General features: G+C 47.6%; 2 protein-coding genes across 7 annotated transcripts in view; one reads left to right on the top strand and one right to left on the bottom strand.

Annotated features, from left to right (window-relative positions):
- LOC308569721 (uncharacterized protein) overlaps nucleotides 1–25,898 on the top strand; it is a 198,718-nt gene that overhangs the window by 151,478 nt on the left and 21,342 nt on the right. The gene's annotated exons all lie outside the window — the stretch shown is intronic.
- Nucleotides 87–25,859, bottom strand: ADIPOR1 (adiponectin receptor 1). 4 transcript variants are annotated; one of them, XM_081163845.1, is made up of 10 exons: nucleotides 25,719–25,859; nucleotides 20,891–20,963; nucleotides 20,394–20,546; nucleotides 15,727–15,953; nucleotides 11,064–11,177; nucleotides 8,195–8,366; nucleotides 5,911–6,097; nucleotides 4,303–4,490; nucleotides 3,977–4,170; nucleotides 87–966 (listed from the first exon to the last, which is right to left on the bottom strand). In XM_081163845.1, exons 4-10 carry the CDS (start codon nucleotides 15,865–15,867, stop codon nucleotides 838–840), a joined length of 1,125 nt encoding a protein of 374 aa, XP_081019971.1. In that variant the 5' UTR covers nucleotides 15,868–15,953; nucleotides 20,394–20,546; nucleotides 20,891–20,963; nucleotides 25,719–25,859; the 3' UTR covers nucleotides 87–837. The 4 variants fall into 4 exon arrangements, with proteins under 4 accessions (XP_081019971.1, XP_081019972.1, XP_081019969.1 ...); XM_081163846.1 differs by lacking the exon at nucleotides 20,394–20,546; XM_081163843.1 differs by lacking the exon at nucleotides 25,719–25,859 and having other exon boundaries at nucleotides 20,394–20,580.

Raw genomic sequence — 25,898 nt, forward strand, 5'->3', positions numbered from 1 at the left:
GCAGTGGGATGTTGCAGATACCAAATCCTTGCAGTGAGGGAAGATTCCCTGCAGGTCTCTGAACCGAACCCCTGAACTCCCCAGCCTTCCACAGCATCAGACGTCTGTTTTTATTATTTCAGTCACCTCGACATAAAAAGCTATAGCAGCTCTACAGCTCCCTAAGTTAAGAACACCCCACCTGTAATACTACGAAACGGCTCTCCAGTAAGAATAGGCTGGAGGGATAAGATAGCGCCTTTTTTCCTCTCTCTCCGTTTTCTTTTAAAGCTCAATATTAAATATTAAATACTCTCGATTTTAGGCATACATTACTTTTGTCAAGAAAGACAAAATTAAAGGGGAAACAGCCCTAAGCACCCGCCTCTGAGCACTCCGGCAGGGGGGAGACGCCGTCGCCCTTGCCAGATCAATACGACGCCTCCTTCGGATACGATGGGGAAATGGGGAGCTCAGAGTGTCTCTTCAAGCATGGGGTATGTTTGCAGCATCAAAGAGCATGTAAGAGGGGCCCCAGTTCCTTTTCTCTCTTTTCCTTTTTGCCAGAATTTCTCTTGTGTCCCGAAAATTCCAATGTTACTCCTGTGAAGTCAATAAAAGGGGTTTGCGGCTACAGGCACTTCCACCCGGTGGACAGTTGGCAACCTATCCCGTCCCCACGTCCAGTCCGCCTTGAGAGGAGAAGCCAGGAATAACCACTGCCAACTTTTCCTAAGTTTCTTGAAAAAGAAAAAGAAAAACGAAACGAAACTGTTCAGAGTCTCCTTTTTTTGATTTTAGCGAAGAAGGTTACTTTAAAAGCACTTAGGAAGTGTGTACTAAAGTCTCCTGCGGTCCTCAGAGGAGCGAGTCGTCAGTACATCCTCCTTCGAGTCCGTAGCGGAATTCCTGCAAGTTGGAGACGCCGTAGAAGTGGACGAAGGCCGCGGCCACCACCAGCACGTGGAAGATCTGATGAGACTGGAACTGCGGGAAATGCAAGGAGGGCATAAAAAAAAAAAATCAGAGCCAAGGACAGCTGTTCGGGCAAGGGAGGCAGTGAGGTGCAGTGGTTAGAGGGCTGGACTAGGACCAATGGTACCAAATAGTATCTACTAGAAAAATTAACCAACCAACTGAAACTGACACAGGGACAAATAGAAGATGACGCCTTCACCCCGGTATGGCTCCCCTTTATCGCATAAACAGCCCAACAAGACAATGACAAAAATCCACCAACAGCGTACGAATCAATATGGCGAACCTGATCCAAAACACCCATCCACCCCACTCACACGTGAAAACAAAGACCACCACAGCCAACCACAAATGAACAACCCCACCCTAGGCCAACCCCAACCTCTCTCACCACCAAAGGAACACAAGTGAACAGCAAAGAACCTGCACAAACAATGCTAACACAAAACCCCACATATATTAGGTAAAATAGAAACATCGCCACCCGACCCCACCGCCAGCCATCTCCCACCTCTTCCCCCTTTTCTTCCTAATGTCTCAACAAATGAAACTGATTTGTAAAAATGTTACATTGGGGGGGGGGGGAGAATACGAGAGAGAGACATTAGACACACTTTTGCAAATCAAGAAAATCTTTAATAACCAAAAACATTAAAAACCTATGAAGCTCACTGCGGGGCACAGGGGTCCGCCACTGTCTCTCAGCCTAACCTACCTCGAAGGGTTGTTGCTGGGATTAAATGAGACGCGAGAGACCCGTGTATGCCAGGCATAGGCAAACTCCAGATGTTTGGGACTACAACTCCCATGATCCCTAGCTAACAGGGCCAGTGGTCAGGGATGATGGGAATCATAGTACAAAACATCTGGAGGGCCAAAAGGTTGGGAATGCCTGTTCTATGCATTAAAACAGGGGCAGCAAACCTTTTCAGCAGGGGGCCGGTCCACTGTCCCTCAGACCTTGTGGGGGGTCAGACGATATTTTGAAGGGGGAAAAAAAGAAAAAAAATTCCTATGCTCCACAAATAACCCAGAGATGGATTTTAAATAAAAAGACACATTCTACTCATGTAAAAACACGCTGATTCCCAGACCGTCTGCTTGCCGGATTGAGAAGGCGATTGGGCCGGATCCAGCCCCCGGGCCTTAGTTTGCCTACCCATGCATTAAAAGCTGTGGCAACTGCTAAGATGCCCTTGTGGAGCTGCCAGCACATTATATTTTTATTTATTTTGGTACCCCAACATCAGCGATGTCCAACCGGTCAACCGCGATCGACAGGTTGATCCCTGGAAGTTTGCGGCTGGACCCTCTCTATCTGCAGTTGTGATAATTAGTGTAGTGAAACTCCCATTGCATCAAATGAGTGGTCTTTAATGTTATATTGCCAACAAGTCAGGAAACAAAAGTACAGTGGTACCTTGGGTTACATACGCTTCAGGTTACAGACTCCGCTAACCCAGAAATAGTGCTTCAGGTTAAGAACTTTGCTTCAGGATGAGATGAGAAATTGTGCTCCGGCGGCGCAAGGCCCCATTATCTAAGTGGTGCTTCAGGTTAAGAACAGTTTCAGGTTAAGAATGGACCCCCAGAACAAATTAAGTTCTTAACCCGAGGTACCACAGTATAAATATTTTTATAAAGGAGGATAGTTAGGCATGGTGTTGCTAAACTGCATTGCCACATTGTGCTTTCTGCTTCAATAAGAGAATTTTTCACGAGCGACTTGCTTGCTCAGAAAGGAAAGAGGATATGCAAAAAAGCTTTTAGCAGGCGCTGAAAAGAGTATACAGTGGCACCTCAGGTTAAGAACTTAATTCATTCCGGAGGTCCGTTCTTAACCTGAAGCACCACTTTAGCTAATGGGGCCTCCCACTGCCGCCGCACCACCGGAGCACGATTTCTGTTCTCATCCTGAAGCAAAGTTCTTAACCCGAGGTAATATTTCTGGGTGAGCGGAGTCTGTAACCTGAAGCGTATGTAACCCGAGGTACCACTGTAGTCATTTCCAGTGCGCTGTTGTGAGAGGTGAGCAATTCCACACACCCCCAACAGAACTTCAACAGATTCCAGTCCGCCCCCCCCCCCCCGGTAAAAAAAAGGTTAACAACTCAGGCTTTCCCACCTCCAAAAAATGGGTAGATCACTGCCAGTTTTTTAGCAGTCCCTTGGGATTTGGAAGTCCCTGCCCTATACTATCCTTCACGTCGCGCTGCAAGGTGATGTACACCAGAATTATAAGGATATGCATGGAAATTCAACCAAGGGGAAGCGAGGAAGTCACTTAACAATGTTAATAAGTGTAATTTTAATAAGGTTATGATTTATGTTTGTTGGTGTGTGTGTGTGTGTGTTTTGTTTGTGTATAATTTTGTGAAACTTAATAAAAAAATATTAGGGAATGACACTGACTGACACACAGACACACATGCACACATAAATGCACAGCCTAATGATTTGACTGGGTATCCTTCTAACTGTGAGGTCGCCTCACCCCCCACAAATGCCCACTTGACAACTTCGAACTGCAGAAACTGGCACTTGTTACAGGTGCCACATAACTTTCTGAGAAATCCATCTCTCGCGTGTGGCACCACTTCCGCATTCTTGAACGCTCTTGCCTGTCGAAGGTACCCTCTCCGAAGACTACCAAAAACATTTTTGTTTAAGCCGCAGGCATGGCCAAACTCGTCCCTCCAGATATTTTTGGGACTACAACTCCCATCACCCCTAGCGAACAGGACCGGTGGTCAGGGATGATGGGAACAGTAGTCCCAAAACATCTGGAGGGCCGAGTTTGGCTAGGTATTGCTGATGTAGGTCTCCATCTGTTCTTAGTTTGTTGCCGATTTAATCTTTCGAATGTTTCGAAGAGTTGCTTTTGCTGACATTGTCTCATTTTCTTTTCAGACTCGCTTTGATGTTTGTTTGATTTTTTAAAAAAGACCACAATCAAACAGTGCATAAATTTTGCGAAATAAAAAACCCAAATACCACACCATTCGCTGGCCTCACTTACCCAGATATCGAACTTGCCAGGGAAAAAGCGCTCGGGGATGCGGGCGGCGTAGAGACCAGCTCCTGCGATGTACATGACAGCCATCAGGAAGAACCAGCCCATCTGCCCAACGGTGGTGGCTTTCACGAAGCCTTCAGCGATGGTGAAATGCATGGTGGGTACCACCCCACTCAGACCGAGCCCCAGGAAGACCCCTGCGAGGAGGAGAAAAATGAGATCTCAAGCAAGTATTCAGAAGGGAAAGCACCTGATATAAGGCAGCCTTTCCCAACTCCAAGGGAAATTTCTCCCGCGGTACTGATGTCCTTTACAGAGAGCCGCCCTACCTGCCCTCGTCTGCCTGTGCTTCGGCGTTGCAAACCGGTCCCACTGCGCGACGATGATGGCTGAGATACCCAGCACACATACAATGGAGAGGTAGATAAGTCGGGGCTGCGGGGAGCAGTAGAAAGAGTAGTACAGCCAGGGGACAAAGCTCCCCATGATCAGCAGAGCTATCCCAGAATAATCCAACCTAGGAAGGACACAAACAGAAACCAGGCGGAAGTGAGAGGCGTGTTGCATATTCCGGAAATGGCAAGTCAAGTTTGCTTTGGGAAAGGAGATACTATCTTTTTTCTACAATCCATAAAGGTAAAGGTAAAGGGACCCCTGACCGTTAGGTCCAGTCGTGGCCGACTCTGGGGTTGTGGCGCTCTTCTCGCTTTATTGGACGAGGGAGCCGGCGTCCAGCTTCTGGGTCATGTGGCCAGCAGGACTAAGCCACTCCTGGTGAACCAGAGCAGCGCACGGAAACACCGTTTACCTTCCCACCAGAGTGGTACCTATTTATCTACTTGCACTTTGACGTGCTTTCAAACTGTTAGGTTGGCAGGAGCAGGGACCGAGCAACGAGAGCTCACCCCGTCGCGGGGATTCGAACCCTTGCCTTCTGATTGGCAAGTCCTAGGCTTTGTGATTTAACCCACAGCACCATCCACGTCCCCGCATCTACAATCCATAGGGGCTATCGATTTTGACTACTGTACAAACACCTACATTTCAGTCAGTGTGAAGACGAAAATGCCAAGAAAGAGGAATTAGGTCCGATTCCTGAACTGCAGGGAGGGGTTGGACTAGATGACCCGTGGGGTCTCTTTCAAACTCTGTTATTTTACGATTCTATGAATGAGGTAAACCCACTATAATGTTCAGATATAATAATAATTTATTATTTATACCCCGCCCATCTGGCTGGGTTTCCCCAGCCACTCTGGGCGGCTCCCAACAGAACATTAAAAACACAATAAAATATCAAATGTTAAAAAGTTCTCTAAGCAGGGCTGCCTTCAGATGTCTTCTAAAAGACAGATAGTTGTTAGTTTCCTTGACGTCTGATGGGAGGGCATTCCACAGGGCGGGCGCCACTGCCGAGAAGGCCCTCTGCCTGGTTCCCTGTAACCTCACTTCTCGCAGGGAGGAAACCGCCAGAAAGCCATCGGAGCTGGACCTCAGTGTCCGGGCTGAATGATGGGGGTGGAGACGCTCCTTCAGATATACTGGACTGAGGCCGTTTAGGGCTTTAAAGGTCAGCACCAACACTTTGAATTGTGCTTGGAAACGTACTGGGAGCCAATGTAGGTCTTTCAGGACTGGTGTTATGTGGTCTTGCCGGCCGCTCCCAGTCACCAGTCTCGTTGGGGCATTCTGGATTAGATGTGGAGTTCAAACCTGTCTTTGGGTTCATGAACAGAAGCACTGCCAGGGGCTGGTTCTGCTCTTACTCTCATTTTCAGCCTTTCTACCTACTAAGTAGGTATGCATTATAAACATACACACGCATCACAGCTGCCCCAAATTTATCTACATTTCACTTAGCAGCCAAAAAACAAAAACAAACCCCATAACAGTTGAGTGTCTTAATCGACCCGGGTTTCGATTCCAGGTCGACTTACTTGGAAAACGTCCGGGACACCTTCTCCGAATGGCAATAGACTGTATGGAAAAGCCAGGAAAAGCTGAGGCACAGCACAGCCCCGAGGAAAAACATCCCAAAGACCACCTTTTCCTGCAGAGGGGCCATGAAGTACATGTTCGGCCGGAGCATGGTCAGGATTCCCAGGCAAAGGAACAGCACAAAACCTGGAGCAGAAATGCAGAGCAGAGAGAGAGAGAGAGGGAGGGAGGGAGGGAGTCCCATTAGTTGATTTATCAACAGGCCAAGGAGTTTCTGTCATAGCCTTTGGTACCCAGTAGATCTGAAGGATGCAACAGGCCTGAACCAATGCAATAAAAATCCAGGAGAACAAAACCCGATAAAAACCAGGAGAACAGGAGCTGGCACATTAAAACTAAAACCAAGACAGCATTGGGAGGAATTCCAGCACAGAGCTTAAGTTCCCCAGAATAAAAAAGGTTATTAAGAGCACACCTGAAGATTTTAAGAGAGGGGTGGACATAAATGTATCTGGGGAAGGAGACGCTGTGCTCTTCAGCACTGTACCAAAAAGTTCTACTACCTCCAGTTTATGGAACAGTGCCTATAATCCCTGGCTGGGGCTGATCAGAAGTGGCCTTGAAAACAGCTACAGAACACTTCATTGGCTACCCCTGCACGAAGGGGGCAGAGGCCATCTCAGCCCCAAAACATGAACCCAGACTGAGGAGGGTGCAAATAATTACAGCTCCTTCTATGAAGAGGTGGAGAGGCCGGCGCTGTCAAACTGATCAGGCCAAGTCGCCTGTGGCTCTCCATCTCTCATGGATGCTTTAGTCGAGATTCCTGATTTGCAGCAGGTTGGACTAGATGACCCTGGGGTTCCCTTCCAAGTCTACAATTGATGATGACGATGATCAGCCACTGTGAAAAGCCCCTGAGTTAGTCAGAAGGCTTTCCCATCCCAGAAATAAGCCGGGAGGAAGGAATAAAATACTAGGCACCTAAGGGACTATCATAATTTCCCATCCCATCTAAATGATGGTCTGCATTAACAGACTTGAGGAGGTTTGGGACCAAATACGTGTATCATGGCTTAGGGCCCTGGTATTTACGGGACCGCCTCTCCTGGTCTGCCCCGCAGAGGACCTTAAGGTCCATGAATAACCATAGTTTAGAGGTCCCAGGCCCTAAGGAAGTCAGACTATCCTCCACCAGGGCCAGGGCCTTTTCAGTGATGGCTCCGACCTGGTGGAATGCTCTGTCCCAGGAGACCAGGGCCCTGCAGGATATAACCTCCTTCCGTCAGGCCTGTAAGACAGAGCTATTCCGCCTGGCCTTTAATTTGAATTCAGCCTGATCTTTTATTTCCCTTTTCTTCCTCCCTCTCCTCTTTTATGAAGATCACCCGCTCCAAGACTCCCTCTCCCCTTTTATGAAGATCACCTGCTCTGAGACCCCACAGCTAATTCTCCCCTGGCCTCCTCGCTGGCCCAAGTAGGACCAATTCAGCCAGCCAGCCCTGGGGATTATCTAATGCTTATAGATGGATTTCCCCTAAACTGATTTCTGAACTTTGAATTTTATTGTTATTCATGTTTTTATACTGTATTTTATGCTGCTTTTACAATTAGGTGTTTTAAATTTGTTGTTAGCCGTCCTGAGCCCAGTTTTTAAACCGGGAAGGGCGGGGTATAAATAAAAATTTATTATTATTTATTATTACCAAACGGCCTTGCTTAAACAGTGACACCTCTGGGGAAAGCACAATACAGCAGTACCTTGGTTTAAGAACAGCTTAGTTTATGAACAACTTGGATTAAAATGCTGCAAACCTGGAAGTAGGTGTTTTGGTTTGTGAACTTTGCCTTGGAAGCAGAACATGTTGAATGTGTTCCATTTGTAAATTGAGTCCCCCACTGCTATGGGAAAGCACGCTTTGGTTTAAGAACGCTTTGGTTTAAGAACGGACTTCCAGAACGGATTAAGTTCTTAAACCAAGGTACCACTGTATACGATTCCTTCCCAAGGCCCTTATGTTGTTCATAGGAACGATTTGCACGATATGCAAGATCTCCACAACGTAGATCACATTCAAGCCTAGAATCGGGTAGAGAAGATGGGCAGGACGACGACGACGAGGACAATTCTAGATCCAAATTCTAGATCCACCACCTTTGTGAACAATTCCAGTGCCCCAAGGGAAGAAAAAGTCGCAGTGGGGGAGAGATGCTCCCTCTCAACATTAACACAGGTACCAGAGACCCAGAGTATTAAAGTAGGAACCAGAGAGTCAAGGTCACCTAGCAAGTGGGTCCAAATGTTGCCCGTCTCCGTGTGGATGCGGAAGATGCTCTTGAAGCAGGCTCTGAAAGAGGGCATAGGGGGCCGGTGCCCGTGCAGGAGGTAATCGTTATCTTTCAGCCAGTCGGGCAGCACGTCGTAGGGGATGACCCTCCAGCGGCCTTCCCAGACCTGCAACACACCAAGCCATGCGGGGCAGTCAGTACCTGGGAGCGCATTGGCACAAGGAGCGTCTCCACCCCCATCGTTCTACCTGGATACTGAGGTCCACCACCGAGGGCCTTCTGGCAGTTCCCTCTCTGCAAGAAGTGAGGTTGCAGGGAACCAGGCAGAGGGCCTTCTCGGTCGTGGCGCCCGCCCTGTGGAACGCCCTCCCACCAGATGTCAAAGAAATTAACAACTATCCGACTTTTAGAAGACATCTGAAGGCAGCCCTGTTTAGGGAAGCTTTTAATGTTTGATGTATTATAGTATTTTAATATTCTTTTGGAAGCTGCCCAGAGTGGCTGGGGAAGCCCAGCCAGATGGGTGGGGTATAAATAATAAATTATTATTATTATTATTATTATTATTATGGGAGGGAGCCGCCATTAGGCTGTGAAACGCACAGTCTGGGGCGCAGCCCCACACAACCCCTCCTGCAGGCAACTCTTGCACAGCTTTTGATCATGACATTTGCAGCATAAATCGTCAGTTGCCTCCACATCAGAACTCTCAGCCCATGTCCCAGGGGAGACCGAGGACCTGAACTGGGCTAGCTCCCCAGAAAACAAATCCTTTGCAGATCTGGTGCTTTACCAACTGCACTGGCTCCTGGTGGAGTACAGGGTCAGGTTTAGGGTGCTGGTTTTGACCTTTAAAGCCCTATGTGGCCTAGGTCCCACGTACCTACAGGACTACCTCTCCTGGTATGCCCCATGGAGGACCTTAAGGTCCACAAATGACAACATTTTGGAGGTCCCAAGTCGAAAGGTGGTTAGATTGGTCTCAACTAGGGCCAGGGCCTTTTCAGTACTGGCCCTGATGTGGTGGAACGCTCTGTCACAAGAGACTAGGGCCCTGCGGGACTTGACATATTTCCGCGGGGCCTGCAAGACAGAGCTGTTCCGCCTGGCCTTTGGTTTGGATTCGGTCTGACCCTTATGTTTCCCTCCCCTTATGGTTTTGATCTATGGGCTACTTTTAAAATGGGGCTGCATTTTAAATTGCATTTTAACCTGTATTTTAAATTGATTCCCCCCCCCCCCATTATGTTTTTATTGTAATTTTACTGCTGCTAGCCGCCCTGAGCCCGGCTCTGGCTGGGGAGGGCAGGGTATGAATGTGACCCAAATGTCTGCCCACCATTGCTTCTGGTCGTGTCCATTTTGGCCTCTCGGTCCACATGGCCCCTGGGAAGCTGCCCAGAAAGGAGTGTGGCCCTCAAGCTGGAAAAGGCTCCCCGTCCCGGTCTAAAAATTTTATTCCAGTAAGCAGGAAGAAGTGGATTTGATGCCTCCAAAACAAGTCTGGCCGTACAGAGATGGGATTGTTCTGGAGGAAGAACCACAGACTACTTCTTTCAAACTTGCGAGGCTTCGTAACTGGACAGAGCTGTGAGCTCCTTCCGTTATTTTATTTCCAGGGAACTGCTTGACTAGCCAAAGCTTGTAGGAGTCTCTTGGGCAGGAGGACAGGGGCCTCTAAATGTTCTCTAACTTCAACAAGACCCAGCAGATGGCAACGGTCAAGTGTCAGGAAAGGAGTGAGGTCAGCTGTGAAGTGAACTCTTTATTCAAGGAAACAAGGTTGACTCATTAGGCCAGGCCTAGTGAGCACAGCAACTCGTCCCGGCAGATCTTGCCCCTATGAGGCAGTTGTGGGGAGTGAAGGTCCCAACCTTCCCACAGCTGCCTAAATCTCCTCCTCTCCCTGGTCCCTCCCAAGCAACCTGAGACTTTGCCGATGCCCCTGTCTCTGCTGTTCACACCTCTTCTGGTTCAGGGAGACGAGAAGGATGGGGAGCTGGTCGCAGCCGGAGAGGGAGAGTCCCTGGCTTCTTCGCTAGCCTGGCTTTTCTTTGCTTCTTGGCTTCCCTACTTCCACTCTCCTGCTTCAGCTTCTGCCGCCAATTCTGGACTGCTCTCTGCCACAGACTTCCTGCTCACTAAACCCTGTTGCCTCTTCAACTTCCGACACCTCCTCCTCCTCCCAGCCTGCTCCTTCTTCTTCCTCTGACTGCTCGCTGTGCCCCCACCGCCACTCCCCAGGCTCTGAGCCTCCTTCGCTTGGGGGTTCCTTCCCCAACTGGTGCCTCCCACTGTTCCTCTGCGTCCAGCAGGTCCATGACATCAAGGGTCTAGCAAACATCCCGAAGTTCTCACATTCCCCACCCCTCATTGAGATCTTGCATACCTGAAGGAGCGTCTCCACCCCCATCGTTCTGCCCGGACACTGAGGTCCAGCTCCGAGGGCCTTCTGGTGGTTCCCTCATTGCGAGAAGCCAAGTTACAGGGAACCAGGCAGAGGGCCTTCTCGGTGGTGGCACCTGCTCTGTGGAACGCCCTCCCTTCAGATGTCAAAGAGAACAACAACTACCAGACTTTTAGAAGACATCTGAAGGCAGCCCTGTTCAGGGAAGCTTTTAACAGACCGCTGTATTTTGATATTTGGTGGAGGCCGCCCAGGGTGACCCAGCCAGATGGGCAGGGTATAAACAATAAGTTATTCTTATTACTATTATCAAACTTAAACTTGATTTGCCATGCTCCTGTTTTGCTTGCAAAGCAAGGAAGGAGGCCAGAGAACATAGCATACCCAGCATATTGCAGCTGAAACAATGGAAGCTTAGAGCCCCAACACCAGCTTAGAGCGCCAACCCAAAGTTACCTTGTATACAAATTCCTCCATTTTCTCCATCGCATGATGCGCCTGCAGAGGGAGGGTCAGCACGCGCACCTCCTCCTCCTCCTCCTGAGTTGCTGGGCATGGCTGGTCTTGAACCTAGGAGAAGATCACACAGCCTGAGCAAAGGGCAAGGGGTCAGACCGAAAATGCTCTTGAATATTAAAGAGAGATTCCAAACTCATGGGTTCCTTCTGGACCACCTGTTTATAGAGCGTTTGTCCTGACTGGTTTGCAGGGAGCTTGGGTGGTGCTGAGTCAAAGCACACATTATCCCACAGGTTACAGTACAACTTTTTCCTTATTATTATTTTTTAAAAAACCTAGTGGGACTTGACATCTTTCCGCAGGGCCTGCAAGACAGAGCTGTTCCGCCTGGCCTTTGTTTCCCTCCCCTTACGGTCTTGATTTATCAGTTACTTTAAAATGAGGCTGCATTTTAAATTGGGGTTTTTTTCTTTTTCTCCCCCCCCTTTTTCCCTTACAGTGGTTCCTCGGGTTAAGAACTTAATTCATTCCGCAGGTCCGTTCTTAACCTGAAACTGTACTTAACCTGAAGCACCACTTTAGCTAATGGGGCCTCCTGCTGCCGCCGCGCCACCAGAGAACAATTTCTGTTCTCATCCTGAAGCAAAGTTCTTAACCCGAGGTACTATTCCTGGGTTAGCGGAGTCTGTGACCTGAAGCGAATGTAACCTGAAGCTTATGTAACCTGAGGTACCACTGTATTATGTTTTTACTGTGATTTTATTGGCGTTAGCCACCCTGAGCCTGGCTCTGGCCGGGGAATAAATAAAATTTATTATTATTATTATTATTATTATTATTATTATTATTATTATTTTGGGGTGGGTCTGTGGGGAGGTAGGTTTCTTGCACAAGACCTCCACAGCACAAGGTGAGATTTTATTCCCTGTGCTTCAGACTTCAGAGGCTCTTTATCAACCACACCAGCTCAGGAAATATGGATGTCATGATTTATGCACCATTTCTTTCCCTTATTGGTGGGTGATTGTTTGTTTGCTTTGTGTGTTTGGGTGTGTGTGTGTGCAATACCCTGCTATTGAACTTTTGGGTTGTTAATAATGGAGATATATAAATAAAATTGTAACAGCACAGCCTGAAATTGCTTGAAGGTGACTGAATCCCACTTGACACCAGAAAACAGCTCCAGTTTTGTACAGAGCAGTATAGGAGGGCCACAGACAGACAGCAAGCAAGGCGCTCCTGCCTGGTAAGCAGCAGGAGAAGACGCAGCCATCAGAGAACTCCAGTCACCCAAAAGGAACCCCCTCCGTGACTGTCTGCACATGTAGCAAGACCGGTCAAACTCTGCTGCAGCCATAATCCCAGATTTCCTTTGCAGAAAGGATTAAAGGTAACGGCATTTCCTCGTCTGCTGCTAAGAGGGCAACGCAAATTGGCAAACTCCATTTCTCTCCTTGGCCTGGGGCCCAGGAAACAAACTCGCAGACCGCCAAAGCAGAACAGAGGAGGGCAGGCTTTCCTTTTCAGCCGCCCGTCTCCTACAAGGCGGGCTTCGGCGTAGGAGGCCTGTTCGCCAGCTCAAAGCTCTGCCTGTTACGTTCTCAGCACAATGAGGAAAAAACAAGGCAGGTTCACAGTTGCAAGGAGAAGTGGGACTGAGAAAGGAAGAGTAATCTTCGAGTTGCATCGCACGGGCAGTTCTGCAAATGGGCAAAGGGAGGAAGCTGGCAGCCTTGCAAAGCCTGAAGACTCTCAGTCCACCAGTTCGGAAGACTCGTTGCGAAATCTATACATTCCAGCTGCGAGAAAATGCTGCAAGGGCCGCTTTTGCCCTGCGCACACACACATCCCCAGACCTGGAGCCCTCCAGATGTTTGGGACGAAGTCTCCCATCAGCCCCAGATGTGCTGGCCAAGCCCGAAACATCTGAAGGGCATCGGATCGCAAAAGGAGGGCCTATCTTAATCAAATGCCATTGAGCTCCTGCGTTTAATGCTAGTAATTCTACTGGTGTGTTCAGGGGTTGGAATTGGATTGGGAAGACCTTCTCAGCCATCAAGGTCACTGGATGCCTCCGGGCTGGTCGCTTTCACCCATTCTAAACAATTATATTGTTACATGCCTAGAGATGTGGATCCAACACTGCGCAGAATCACAGCACCGATAGGCTAGGTGAAGGTCAAAACAGGGGATCACACAAGCTGACAAGATTACAGCTACAAAGCCGCTAATAGGATTTGCCAGTATATTTATGGTTGTTTGACAAAGACATGGAAAGAGCCTTAATGCCTAGAATGAAGACTGAGAGACTTGATTGGGCTCTGCTAACTATACTATCACTGGCAAACTATCGTTTTATGAAACCAAATTCCTTCTAGTAGCACCTTAGAGACCAACTAAGCTATCTGAAGACGTATGCATGCACACAAAAGCTCATACCAATAACAAACTTAGTTGGTCTCTAAGGTGCTACTGGAAGGATTTTATTTTATTTTTATTTTTTGTTTCGACTACGGCAGACCAACACGCCTACCTACCTGTAACTATCATTTTATGGTATCTTGGAAGCGGGGCTTTCTCTGGGGTAGGGACAACCTTCTGGAACTTTCTCTCCCTTGCCCCTTGCCAAATGGGAGGAACCAATGCGATGAGCTTCAAATGACAACTGGAACGTCACCTGTTTTCTCTCTGTTTTCCACGACCCTCAATTGAGCTGCTATGCTTTTGCCTTGCTGGGATTTTATGGTTTCATACGGCACTGGTGTCTTTTAGGCAGGGTGCACACCATAGATTTAGAGTATGCACAGAATGAATCCTGGGAACGGCTGTTTACTCCTCACAGAGCTACAATTCCCAGACCCTTAACTACAGTTCCAAGATGTCTGGGGAGGGGTGTACAGACATTGTGGTGTCTGGGTGTATATAACACGCAGACACACACAAACACACACCTCTGCTATATTTGTTATCTTTTTGTAAACCACTTGCAGACTTTTCTAGTGACGAACAGCATATAAATACATGAAATAAAATGATGGATGTGTTCCCATCACAAATTCAGACACATCTCCTTGTAAGAAGGAGGGGGGCCTGATAAGACCCTGCTCCCCCTCCTCCGGCCTTATTTATTCCCAGTGGAGAATGCAAAGTTCCCTGGAGGTACAATGCTTAAATCCTGCCATGCTTGTATGGTTTATATTTACTTATTTAGAAGGATTCGTAAACCACTGAAAGAATAGTGTGCAAATAAAGCAGAAGATAAAGCAAAGCTAAAATCCACAGAACATTAAAAAACACACATGCCTAAACATCCATCATTACAGAGCAATAAAACCAGCAAAACTAATACAGAAAATGAAATTATTATTATTATTATTATTATTATTATTATTATTATTATTATTATTATGTGTATTTCTCAATAGGCTTGTGGGTGGCAAGCAACTATAGCAATATAGCAAGAGCACTTGTCTAATGTCAGTAACTAAAAAGGTAAAGGGACCCCCGACCATTAGGTCCAGTTGTGGCCGACTCTGGGGTTTTGTCGCTCATCTCGCTTTATTGGCCAAGTGAGCCGGCGTACAGCTTCCGGGTCATGCGGCCAGCATGACAAAGCCGCTTCTGGCGAACCAGAGCAGCGCACGGAAACACCGTTTACCTTCCCGCCGGAGCGGTACCTATTTATCTACTTGCACTTTGGCGTGCTTTCGAACTGCTAGGTTGGCAGGAGCAGGGACCGAACAATGAGAGCTCACCCCATTGCGGGGATTCGAACCGCCCACCTTCTGATCGGCAAGTCCTAGGCTCTGTGGTTTAACCCACAGCGCCACCCACGTCCCTATGTCAGTAACTGGGGCATGCTAAATTACGTGTGTCAGCATGCAGATAGAAGATCAACCTTTAAAGGTATTTCTTTACGGTCCAGTACAGTGGTACCACGGGTTAAGTACTTAATTCGTTCCGGAGGTCCGTTCTTAACCTGAAACTGTTCTTAACCTGAAACACCACTTTAGTTAATGGGGCCTCCTGCTGCTGCTGCACCGCCGGAGCACGATTTCTGTTCTCATCCTGAAGCAAAGTTCTTAACCCCAGGTACCACTGTATAGCAGAGTCTATAACCTGAAGCATCTGTAACCCAAGGTACCACTGTATACCTGAAGGAGCGTCTCCACCCATCATTTTGCCTGGACAGTGATGTCCAGCTCCAAGGGCCTTCTGGCGGTTCCCTCGCTGCGAGAAGCCGTTACAGGGAACCAGGCAGAGGGCCTTCTCGGTGGTGGCACCTGCCCTGTGGAATGCCCTCCCACCAGATGTCAAAGAGAACAACAACTACCAGACTTTCAGAAGACATCTGAAGGCAGCCCTGTTTAGGGAAGCTTTTAATGTTTGATGCATTACTGTATTTTAATATTTTGTTGGAACCTGCCCAGAGTGGCTGGGGAAACCCAGCCAGATGGGCAGGGTATAAATAATAAATTATTATTATGTTTTTATTGTCATTACATATATATCCTTCCTTTTCTCCAGGGTGCTCAGGGTGGTGCATGCATGGTCCCCGCCCTTCCCTATTTCATCCACCCCACCGCCCTGCAAGGCATTAACCTGAAAATAGCTTTGCTTTAATGGGGTTTAGCATCTCTCTGGCAGGAAGCTTACTTACAATGGCCGAACTGGTTGCCGCTTGGTCTCCTTTCTCCTCTAAGAGGGGTCCGAGCTCAGCCAGCTCCACAAGTTCCCTCTCCCTGCCATTAGCTGAAGGCCCATTTCCTTGGCTGGCAACTGAGGCTTTGCGGGACGACATTTGGGCAACGCAGACACCAGGTCTCTTCCCCTTTCCGAAATCAGATGAGTAGCAGGGTTGCCCAGCTCCCTGACGAAGACTTCTCACTAGGAAGAAGAACAAGTTAATTTGTAAAACGGTCTGCTTCTGAAAAGACGTGTTTTCCCCCCCTCCAGACACATATTGGATGTTCCTCCTCAGAGAAGCTTGGAACACTTCCAGATTCTCTTTCTTCATTAACTGAATAGAGCTGTCACCCAGTTAAAGGCATCTTAGCCGATTAATTGCACAAGTTGCGGTAAACCGAATCTGTATCACGGGGGGGGGGAGTGCTGAAAGGTGGGGCAGGGAAATTATTTCAGCGATTGTGGATGATTAACTTTTTAAAATTTAATATTGGCACGCTGCTTTTCCAGCAACAACACTGAGCTCAAAGCAGCTCACCATAACAACGCTTCCATCAATATATCTGTTTCCAAAATCACAACGCCATGCAAGTAAAGCAAAAGCGGAACATTCAATAAGCAAGTAGCGCAGATAAACGCAAGCTCAGAAAAATTCAGAAATGGCTTTTCAGAAATGGCTGCTGAGCAAACCCCAGTTTCACTTGGCACAACTGCCATGGGAAGTGTGCCTGTGTCACAGCAGATTGAAAGATGCATTCACTGTGTGAGATAGGAAGGATATTCCATCTAGGTTACTGCACTTAAGAGTCATTTCAAGTACCGTATTTTTTGCTCTATAAGAAAACAAGAAAGAAAGAAAAAATATTCTGAATCTCAGAAGCTAGAACAGCAAGAGGGATCGCTGCACAGTGAAAGTAGTGATCCCTCTTGCTGTTCTGGCTTCTGGGATAGCTGCGCAGCCTGCATTCGCTCCATAAGACGCACACACATTTCCCCTTACTTTTTAGAAGGGAAAAAGTGAGTCTTATAGAGCAAAAAATACGGTAGTTAAAACACTCACTCTGCTTTACAGCCCAGCACACTTCTTAAAAAATAAAGAATGGATCAAAAAATTTAAAATTGCTTTGTTGATGAATTGGTTAAATAAAACAATGGGGGTCTTATTACTGAATTTGCTAGTCTCCTTCTCTGCTTTGGGGGATTTCACTAACTATCAAGCTGTTTTTCCAACGGCTTAGAAATTAGCCTTCGCCAACTGCTTTGAGGTGTTTTCACGCCCAGCCCCCCATCAAGTGTGTAATTTTTATGAATTAAAATAGTGTGTGTATACACACACACCTTGTAGGAGGGCAAAACTCCTACCAGGGGCCGCAGGGGCCGCTCAAAAAGGATGGAGGCCCAACTAGCACTAATATTATGTTCTAAAAGCGCCAATCAGAAGTCCACTACTGAGGAACAATGTCCTCCAAGCAACAAGAATTTGGCAACCTCGGTGAATGAATGGTGCCTGCAACTGTACAGGTGTATTCCAAAATGAGATTTCAAAGAGCTGTGGTTCAAAGCCATTCAGAGAAAGAGAAAAAAACACAAAAGACCTTGCAAAATTCTATAAAATTAAGCTACATTTTGCCCTCAATTTGAGGCTAGTCGACATGATTCATCTGAGGGTGGACAAGGAAAGCAATTTGTTCCATATCTGGGTGGGGTGTGGGGGAAGAGAGTCAGCAGATGCCAGCTGATCAAAAAGAAAGCCACAGAAATTAAGAGATGGGTCAAAAATCCCTGTTTGCATGAGCGTAAGTGGTCACCGTAATTTTCGCTCCAAAACACGCACTTTTTTGCTCCTAGAAAGTAAGGGAAAATGCTTGTGCGTGTTACGGAGCGAATGCACGGATCAGAGCCACGGCTGCCGTCAGTCAAGCAAAGCGGGAGCCGCTTACACGCTCTATGAGGCTCTCGCTTTGCTTGCTTTAAAGCAACCTGGAGCCGGGGAGGAGGGAGGGAAGGAGAGCCATGGCAGCAAAGCGGACACGGAGGAGGGACAGACGCTAGCAAAGGTCTGTGCGCTCTCTAAACAGAGCAATGAGGCTGCAGAGGGACAGCAGGAAAGATAAAATTTAAGCAACCAGCAGCAAAATAAAACCAACCTCTAGCTCTGAGCCACGCAGTGAAAACCAGGAAGTAAAAAAAAAGGCTGGGGATGAGGGAGAGGGAAAAACTTTGCAAATCCCCCCCCCCCCCGCATCTCAGCTGGGAGGGAGCAGCTTGTTTTCAGGCAGGATAGATTTGAGCATTGTCTGGGTCCTAGTGCCCCTATCTCTTTTTTGTGCTCCATTCTATTGCTGCTGGTGGCTGCTTATCACTCAGGCTGCAAGGAGGAGCGCTTTTACACAGCTAATGGTGAATCCCCTGCAATCCAAGTCCTCCTCACTTGCTCAAATCTATTCTGCCTCAAAACAAGGAGCGGAAGGAAAAGGCTGCAAACTGTTAAATGGAAAAAAAACCCAGGCACAGGGCAAATACCTTAAGTATACCTTTAAAGCAACAGTGCTCTTTCCCTCCCTCCTCCCCGCTCAGCTCCCCGAAAAGCTCCTTCTCCACACCCCCCACGCTGCTCCTTGTCCCTTGAGTTCTTTTCCTTCCCTCCCCACTTAAAACGTGGTTACAAAGCACGGATCCACATGGATCCTCAGGATTTTTGCACTGGGTCACCTCAAATTCACCATCAGATCACATGTCTGTGGCCACAGCATGAACCACAAAAATCATACATCCACTGTTTCATTTAGAATATTTTTTTCTTATTTTCCTCCTCTAAAAACTACGTGTGTGTTATGGTTGGGAGCATGTTATAGAGCGAAAAATACGGTATGTTCACAAACGTGGAGGAGGAATGCAAATTCTCACCAACTACAACAGCTTATGGCGGGGTTGGGGAAGCTATGACATACCAGATGCCGATGGACTCCAACATCCATCACCCCTGACCATGGGCCGTGCTGACTGGGGCTGATGGGAGTTGTAGTCCCAAAACTGGAGGGCTACAATTTCCACACCCTCGCAGTACAGTGGTACCTTGGGTTAAGTACTTAATTCATTCCGGGGGTCCGTTCTTAACCTGAAACTGTTCTTAACCTGAAGCACCACTTTAGCTAACGGGGCCTCCTGCTGCCGCCGCGCCACCGGAGCACGATTTCTGTTCTCATCCTGAAGCAAAGTTCTTAACCCGAGGTACTATTTCTGGGTTAGCGGAGTCTGTAACCTGAAGCGTATGTAACCTGAAGCGTATGTAACCTGAGGTACCACTGTACAGGGACCTAGGAAGCTGTACCGGCCGTAAGTGAAAATAAATTTGCAAGAATGGTTGTTTTTTAAAAGATGATGAAGGCTCCGGGAGGAGGATGGTGTGACAATACCCCACTCAACTCCTGGACTTAGAAGTTCCTCCCCACTCCCCACAACGGTGGACTACCAAGCAACCAGGAAGCATCAGGTCACAGGTGGGCAAGGGTTACCTTGCCTGGGCCGGTTCACTCCAGCAGAGATCCCTCCATGGGCCAGATCGGCGTCTGCGCAGACGCGATTTCCAGCGTCTACGTCGACGCGATTTCTGGCACTGCAGAAGCGAGTTCCTGCATCGTGCTGCACCTGTTTAGCGCAGCGCGCGCGGACTCGGCGAATGGGTGGCTCAGTTCAGGGGCAGCTCATGGGCCGGTTAAACGACTGCCGTGGGCCGCTTGTGGCCCATGGGCCTGTGGATATTTCACCCCCTCCTATCGCGAGAATCTCCTGACAATGTTTTCAGAAAGGAGAGGGTGGGAATCTGCTCATCGCTTCTTCCGCTCCGGCCTGACTCTGGAGGAGTCTGAGTGTTATCTGTGTAGAGATAAGATGACTGCATAAGCAACTGTAACACTCATGCAGTCCAGTAGCCTCCTTTAAAGGTAAAGGGACCCCTGACCATTAGGTCCAGTCGTGGCCAACTCTGGGGTTGCGGTGCTCATCTCGCTTTATTGGCCGAGGGAGCCGGAGTACAGCTTCTGGGTCATGTGGCCAGCATGACAAAGCCGCTTCTGGCGAACCAGAGCAGCGCACGGAAACACCGTTTACCTTCCCACCAGAGCAGTACCTATTTATCTACTTGCACTTTGCCGTGCTTTCGAACTGCTAGGTTGGCAGGAGCAGGGACCGAACAACGGGAGCTCACCCTGTCGTGGGGATTTGAACCGCCAACCTTCTGATCGGCAAGTCCTAGGCTCTGTGGTTTAACCCACAGCGCCACCCGCGTCCCACCAAACTAAACTAGCCTCCTTTAGTCTTTAGTTTATTTTAGCTTGCAGTAGCTGTAATAGAATAAAGAACTTAAGCTTCAGAGCCGTTGTTCGTGTAGTTCATACTCTGCTGTACTCTGCTGACTTTGGTGCTCACAGCTCAAAGTTGGGAGTCCGTTGCACTTAGACCTGCTCTCCCGCAGTGGAAGGTCTCTGGAAGTGCTTCCTAGCTTGCCTAGCCCAGTCGGGGCTGAAGAGGTTGAGCCCAGTCGTTGGCACAAGCTCAAAGGCAAAGCTGACAGGGCCTTCGGTTGCCCACCCCTCCATCAGGTGTTGTGGTCTCTAGAGAGCAAGGACGGCATCTTCTCACCTGGGTAGCTTGGCAGCCTGCAGCTCCTGATGCTTCCTGGCAGAAGAGGTGACTGGCAAAGGCTCCTGGGAGCAAGGCAAGGCAAATGTCCTCTTCCCAAGGCTTGCTTTGATGTCAACACTGCTTCTGAGTCTGTGCCAACTACTAAAATGCCTATACTAAAATGCACTGATTAACTGCTGGATCCCTGGCAAAATGAGAGTTAAGGGATTCAAATGTGCCGACATACCTACAGCAGATAAATATGCGTTTCACATTCAGGGAGGGGAGAGAGGCAATAACCCCACGGCTTTTGAGGCCCTCGGAGGACCCATCAGATTCATAATCCAACCCCTGTCAATTATTTGCTAAATTGTGCAGTTTCAGAGAGGACATTTAACCTCACTCCCTCAAAAGAAAACAACACTGCATTCATGCTGTTGAGGAGAACCTAGTTTAAATGCAGGCAGGAAGCGGTAAAGAGAAACTTAAGGGAGGCTGAGGAAAGGATTTATTACCTTTTGAGTTGTTGCACTTTGCAGGAAACTGGCTCACAGCTCCACCCAACTTGAAATTCCAGCTCTGCAAAGCCTAGAAGCAGGATTTTCAAAGGATTAGATATGCACACTTTTGTTCTCTGATGCAGGAAAAGCTTGTCTGGCATTTGCCCAACTGTGCTTAGGTGTTGCACAGCTTCTGCCCATTTGCAAAACTTCCTTCCTTCCTATTTCGTTCACTTCCTTACTATTTCTCACCCTGCAGTTTCATTATTCTGGCAGTCCAAATAATTACCCTTTGAGTAAATGTTAGGAAGCTTACAGAGAATGTTTCAGTCCAGACTTTTCTCTCTCTTTCTCATCACACTTTTTACTATAAGAGGGGTTGGCCGTGCCAACACCCAATGTCACGAGTGCAAAATTTATGCATCACAAACATGTATATGCAATACATGCCCATGAATTATCATTATTAATAATCATTTTATATATAAAAATAAAAAAATTCCTTCCTGTAGCACCTTAAAGACCAACTAAGTTAGTTCTTGGTATAAGCTTTCGTGTGCATGCACACTTCTTCAGATACTGTGTCTTCAGATACTAATGGTCAGAGGTCCTTTACCTTTACCTATTTTAGGACATACACCGCCCAGGCCAGTTGAGTCTCAGTGTGTGAACAATTGTAGAAGACACACAAGCAGGTTCGCCTGTGGCTGTGCATTACAATGGAAAAAGCAATAATGGAACGCAAGGTAATCTTCAAGTGTGTTTGTTCTTCATTAAAAATCTAACCATAGAGCTAGCATGGACCATCTTAATGCAACTTCTTTTGATCACCAGAGCATTCTTAGAGACTTTCTCTTTGCTAAACAAAAATATTAGCTTACTGAGATCAATGACATACAGTCCCTGAAAGGTTGCAACCCTGAAGATGAACAGAAACTTGCAAGGTGTGTGGGGCTCACTCCCCCTTTGCAGGATGGTTTGAGATCCAACGTAGTAAACTACCTCGTTCTCTGCCAGCCGTTCGACCAACCTACACCAACTTGGTGCCCTCCCAGTGTTGTTGGACTACAACTCCCATCAGCCCCACTCAGCACAGCTAACGGTCAGGAATGATGGGAGTTGTAGTCCAGCAAACGCTTGGAGGCCGCCATGTTGCCTACCTCTGGCTAACACCGACTGGCCACAGCTCTCCAGGACTGCTGGGGATTGAACCTGCAACCTTCTGCACTTTGCCTCTGAACAACAGCCTTGATCACCAAAGACAAGTAAAGCCTTTTGCTCCATTTCCCTCCAGCCTGGAGCCAGGAGTTAGCTTTGGCTCACTGCCTGCACCCAACAAGCTCAAACAAATAGCAGGCTTCCACTTCTGTTTGGGGTCGGGGCTATGCCTCCTCCTCCTCATGTCTCCCGAAAAAAATTGAGCTCCTGCCATGAGAGGGGCAAGTGAGATTGCCAAATCCTGACCCCGAAGAATTCTGCATGCCTCTTTTAAGGAAAAACATTCTCTTCTCCAGCGATAGATTCAGGAAACGCTATTAGAGCACAGCTAATAGCTGGTTCCTTTTCCGCAGAAGAAAACAGCCTCTATTGCGAAAGAAAACAACTGGCAACAGAGCTTGCTGGATTATGAAGTGTAGTCTTGCAAAGCCACTGGAAGACAGAGTAGCCAGCTGCAAAAGGTAGAACTGTCAAGTCCTCTTTTCCTCTAGCACTGCATAAGAACTTAAGAAGGAAAGAAGAGCCTGGCCTGTAGACTGCAGATAAGGTGGGGGGGGGGAGGAGTTACTGGAGGGCATTTAAACTTGGAATCAAATCATTCCCTTTGGTAATTAATAGGAGTTTACAAGAATACAGAAAGCTGTTGGGATCACAATACCCCCACCAGCAGCCTCAGCAGGTCAGAAACATGCCAAGCCACTCCTGGCTGGAGCAGTTTCTGCCACTATAAGCTCTTTATCCCCAGGATTAAACCTAGACAGAAAGCAAAAGGCAAGGAAATATGGGCATCTGTGGACTGTGACACCCCTTAGCCGAAGAGCAACGTTCTTCGTAGGCGAGCGAAGAGAGGCTGCTGTCTCTGGGGTAATAATAATAATAATAATAATTTTAAATTTATATACCACTCTACATCTGAAGATCACAGGGCAGTCTATCAACATAAAACTACTTGACTGATAGAATCATAAAATCTTATCAAGTTGGAAGGGACACCAAAGGTCATTTAGTCCAACCCCCTGCAATGCAGATATCTCAGCTAAAGCATCCATGACAAATGGCCACCCAACCTCTGCTTAAAAACCTCCACAACCTCTTACAGAAGTCTGTTCCACTGCCAAACAGCTCTTACTATCAGAAAGTTTTTCCTGAATGTTTAGTCAGAATCTCCTTTCTTGCGACTTGAAGCCATTGGTTTGAGTCCTACCCTCCGGAGCAGCAGAAAACAAGCATGCTCTTAAAATAGAGTACTTAAAATAATAATTAAAAAACCACAGAGTACAGCCCTTCAGAAACAAGAGATACGTTTGAGGCTGCCTCGTTTTGCTATTTATTTCATTAGCTGTCACCCGGAGGAGCCCAGGATCTCATCACGCACCCCTTTATTGGCCGCTAATATTTCCTGCCTCGTACACACCGTGACTGCATCTTGCTTTGTGCCCGGTGACCAGGGTCCATTATGTGTTGCATGAAGATATAGATATATGTCTGTATATTTATGTGTGTGTGCCTGTGTTTATTTATTGGATTTATTTTTATACCGCCCTATACCTGGAGGTCTCAGGGCAGTTCACATACATTTTGAACTATGGCAACCCTAATAGTGTCATCACTAACGGAACTGGGAAGCGAGTTATAGTAATAGTAACGATCTAAACTTACAAACTACATTTGGCTGAAGCAGGGGTAGCCAATGTTGTGCCCCCAGATACTGCATCATCTCTGTTTGTATGTGTGTGTGTACACAGCACTTTAAAAAAATACCGTATTTTTCGCTCTATAACACGCACCCGACCATAACACGCACATAGTTTTTAGAGGAGGAAAACAAGAAAAAAATATATTCTAAACGAAACAGCAGATGTATGATTTTTGTGGTTCGTGCTGTGGCCACAGACATGTGGTGAGTTTGGGGTAGCCTAATGCAAAAATCCTGAGGATCCATGTGGATCCATGCTTTGTAACCATGTTTTTGCACCACTGCAGCCCCAGGCAACAGTGGGTGCGTGATTTTTTTGGTGCAAGCTGTAGCCATGGACATGCTATGTGATCTGATGGTGAATTTGGGGTGACCCAGTGCAAAAATCCTGAGGATCCATGTGGATCCATGCTTTGTAACCATGTTTTAAGTGGGGAGGGAAGAAAAAGCACTCAAGGGACAAGGAACACGCGTGGGGTGGGTGGAGAAGGATGCTGTTAATAATGCAGAAGAGGGGTATAAGAGGAGAAGGCTCCTCTCCTCTCCCGCTTTGCTGTGTCAAAGCAAGCCACGGAGGAGGGAAGGAAGGGGAACCATGGATCCTCTGCTCACGACTGCAGCAGATCCCCCTGCCATCCGTAGGCATTCGCTCCATAACACGCACAGACATTTCCCCTTACTTTCTAGGAGGAAAAAAGTGAGTGTTATGGTGCAAAAAATACGGTATGTTTAGGAGTACTCTCATTTTGTCTCAAGAAAATCACCATTTTATAGTTGAAATCAGGGGAGATAAATACACAAAAGCACAAAGATTCACAAAATGCTTAGGGGTATGTGTACGCCTGCGTCCCCCTAGGAAAAAAGTACTGTATATATATATATATGTGTGTGTGTGTGTGTGTGTGTATTCTTTGACGATCCCTCGTAACCGAATAAGATTGTCTTCCATAAACACGGTTTTAACAATGAGTCCGTAAGTGACTGTGGAGGCCAATTACTAATCCACACGTCCTTCCACAGTGGAGACATTGGTTTCCAGGCTGGAGTTGATCACTGTGTGGATTTGCCAAGCGTGCCTCCCTCTTAGCACGTTTCTCCCTTGCGTCCTGAGTTCAAGTGTCTTCAAAGCCCATGACACCTTTGGTAAAGGCTGTTCTCCAACTGGAGCACTCGCAGGCCAGTGTTTCCCAATTGTTGGTGTTTATACTACTTTTTTTTTTATTTGCCTTGAGACAGTCTTTAAACCTCTTTTGTTGACCACCAGCATTACGCTTTCCATTTTTAAGTTTGAGATACATATATATATATATGTGTGTGTGTGTGTGTGTGTGTGTATATGTATAAAAAATATCATATACAGTGGTACCTCGGGTTAAGTACTTAATTCGTTCCGGAGGTCCGTTCTTAACCTGAAACTGTTCTTAACCTGAAGCACCACTTTAGCTAATGGGGCCTCCCGCTGCCGCCGCGCCACGATTTCTGTTCTCATCCTGAAGCAAAGTTCTTAACCTGAAGCACTATTTCTGGATTAGCAGAGTCTGTAACCTGAAGCGTCGGTAACCCGAGGTACCACTGTGTTTATATTTATTATATATATATATATATATATATATATATGTATGTATGTATAAAATATCATATATAATAAAACTGGAATAAGCCTTCTCCGCAGAACACTGCCCTTGGGAAGCCTGTCTCCAACAGCCCTAGGTGGGCGCCTACCTGTTGCTGACAGGACCCCGCACTCAGGCTAGCTGCTCCCTTCGTACTCGTACTGCTCCATATACTCGTACTTCGTACTGCTCCATATACTGCGACGTATCCTGGGCTATGGATAGTATATGGCTCTTTCTCTCAGAAGCCGAACCCGGCAGCTTCTCCGAGGCCTCGCCCCGCCCGGCTCCCCCCCCCGCCCTGCCTCTCGCTTACCGGACGACCGTTGCAGCTACATCCCGCGGAGGAGGCGGAAGAGGCCCGGCCAGCCGCCTGAGGAGACTCGCCTCCCCCCTTCGCTCGCTGCCAGAAGAAGAAGAAGAAGGAGAGGAAGAGCGGCCGCAGCGGCGCCGGAAATAGCCCCGCTTCCGGTAGGGAGAGAGAGCGTCACGTGCT

Source organism: Podarcis bocagei (assembly GCF_964188305.1).
Source record: "Podarcis bocagei genome assembly, chromosome: 12".
Taxonomy (NCBI): Eukaryota; Metazoa; Chordata; class Lepidosauria; order Squamata; family Lacertidae; genus Podarcis; species Podarcis bocagei.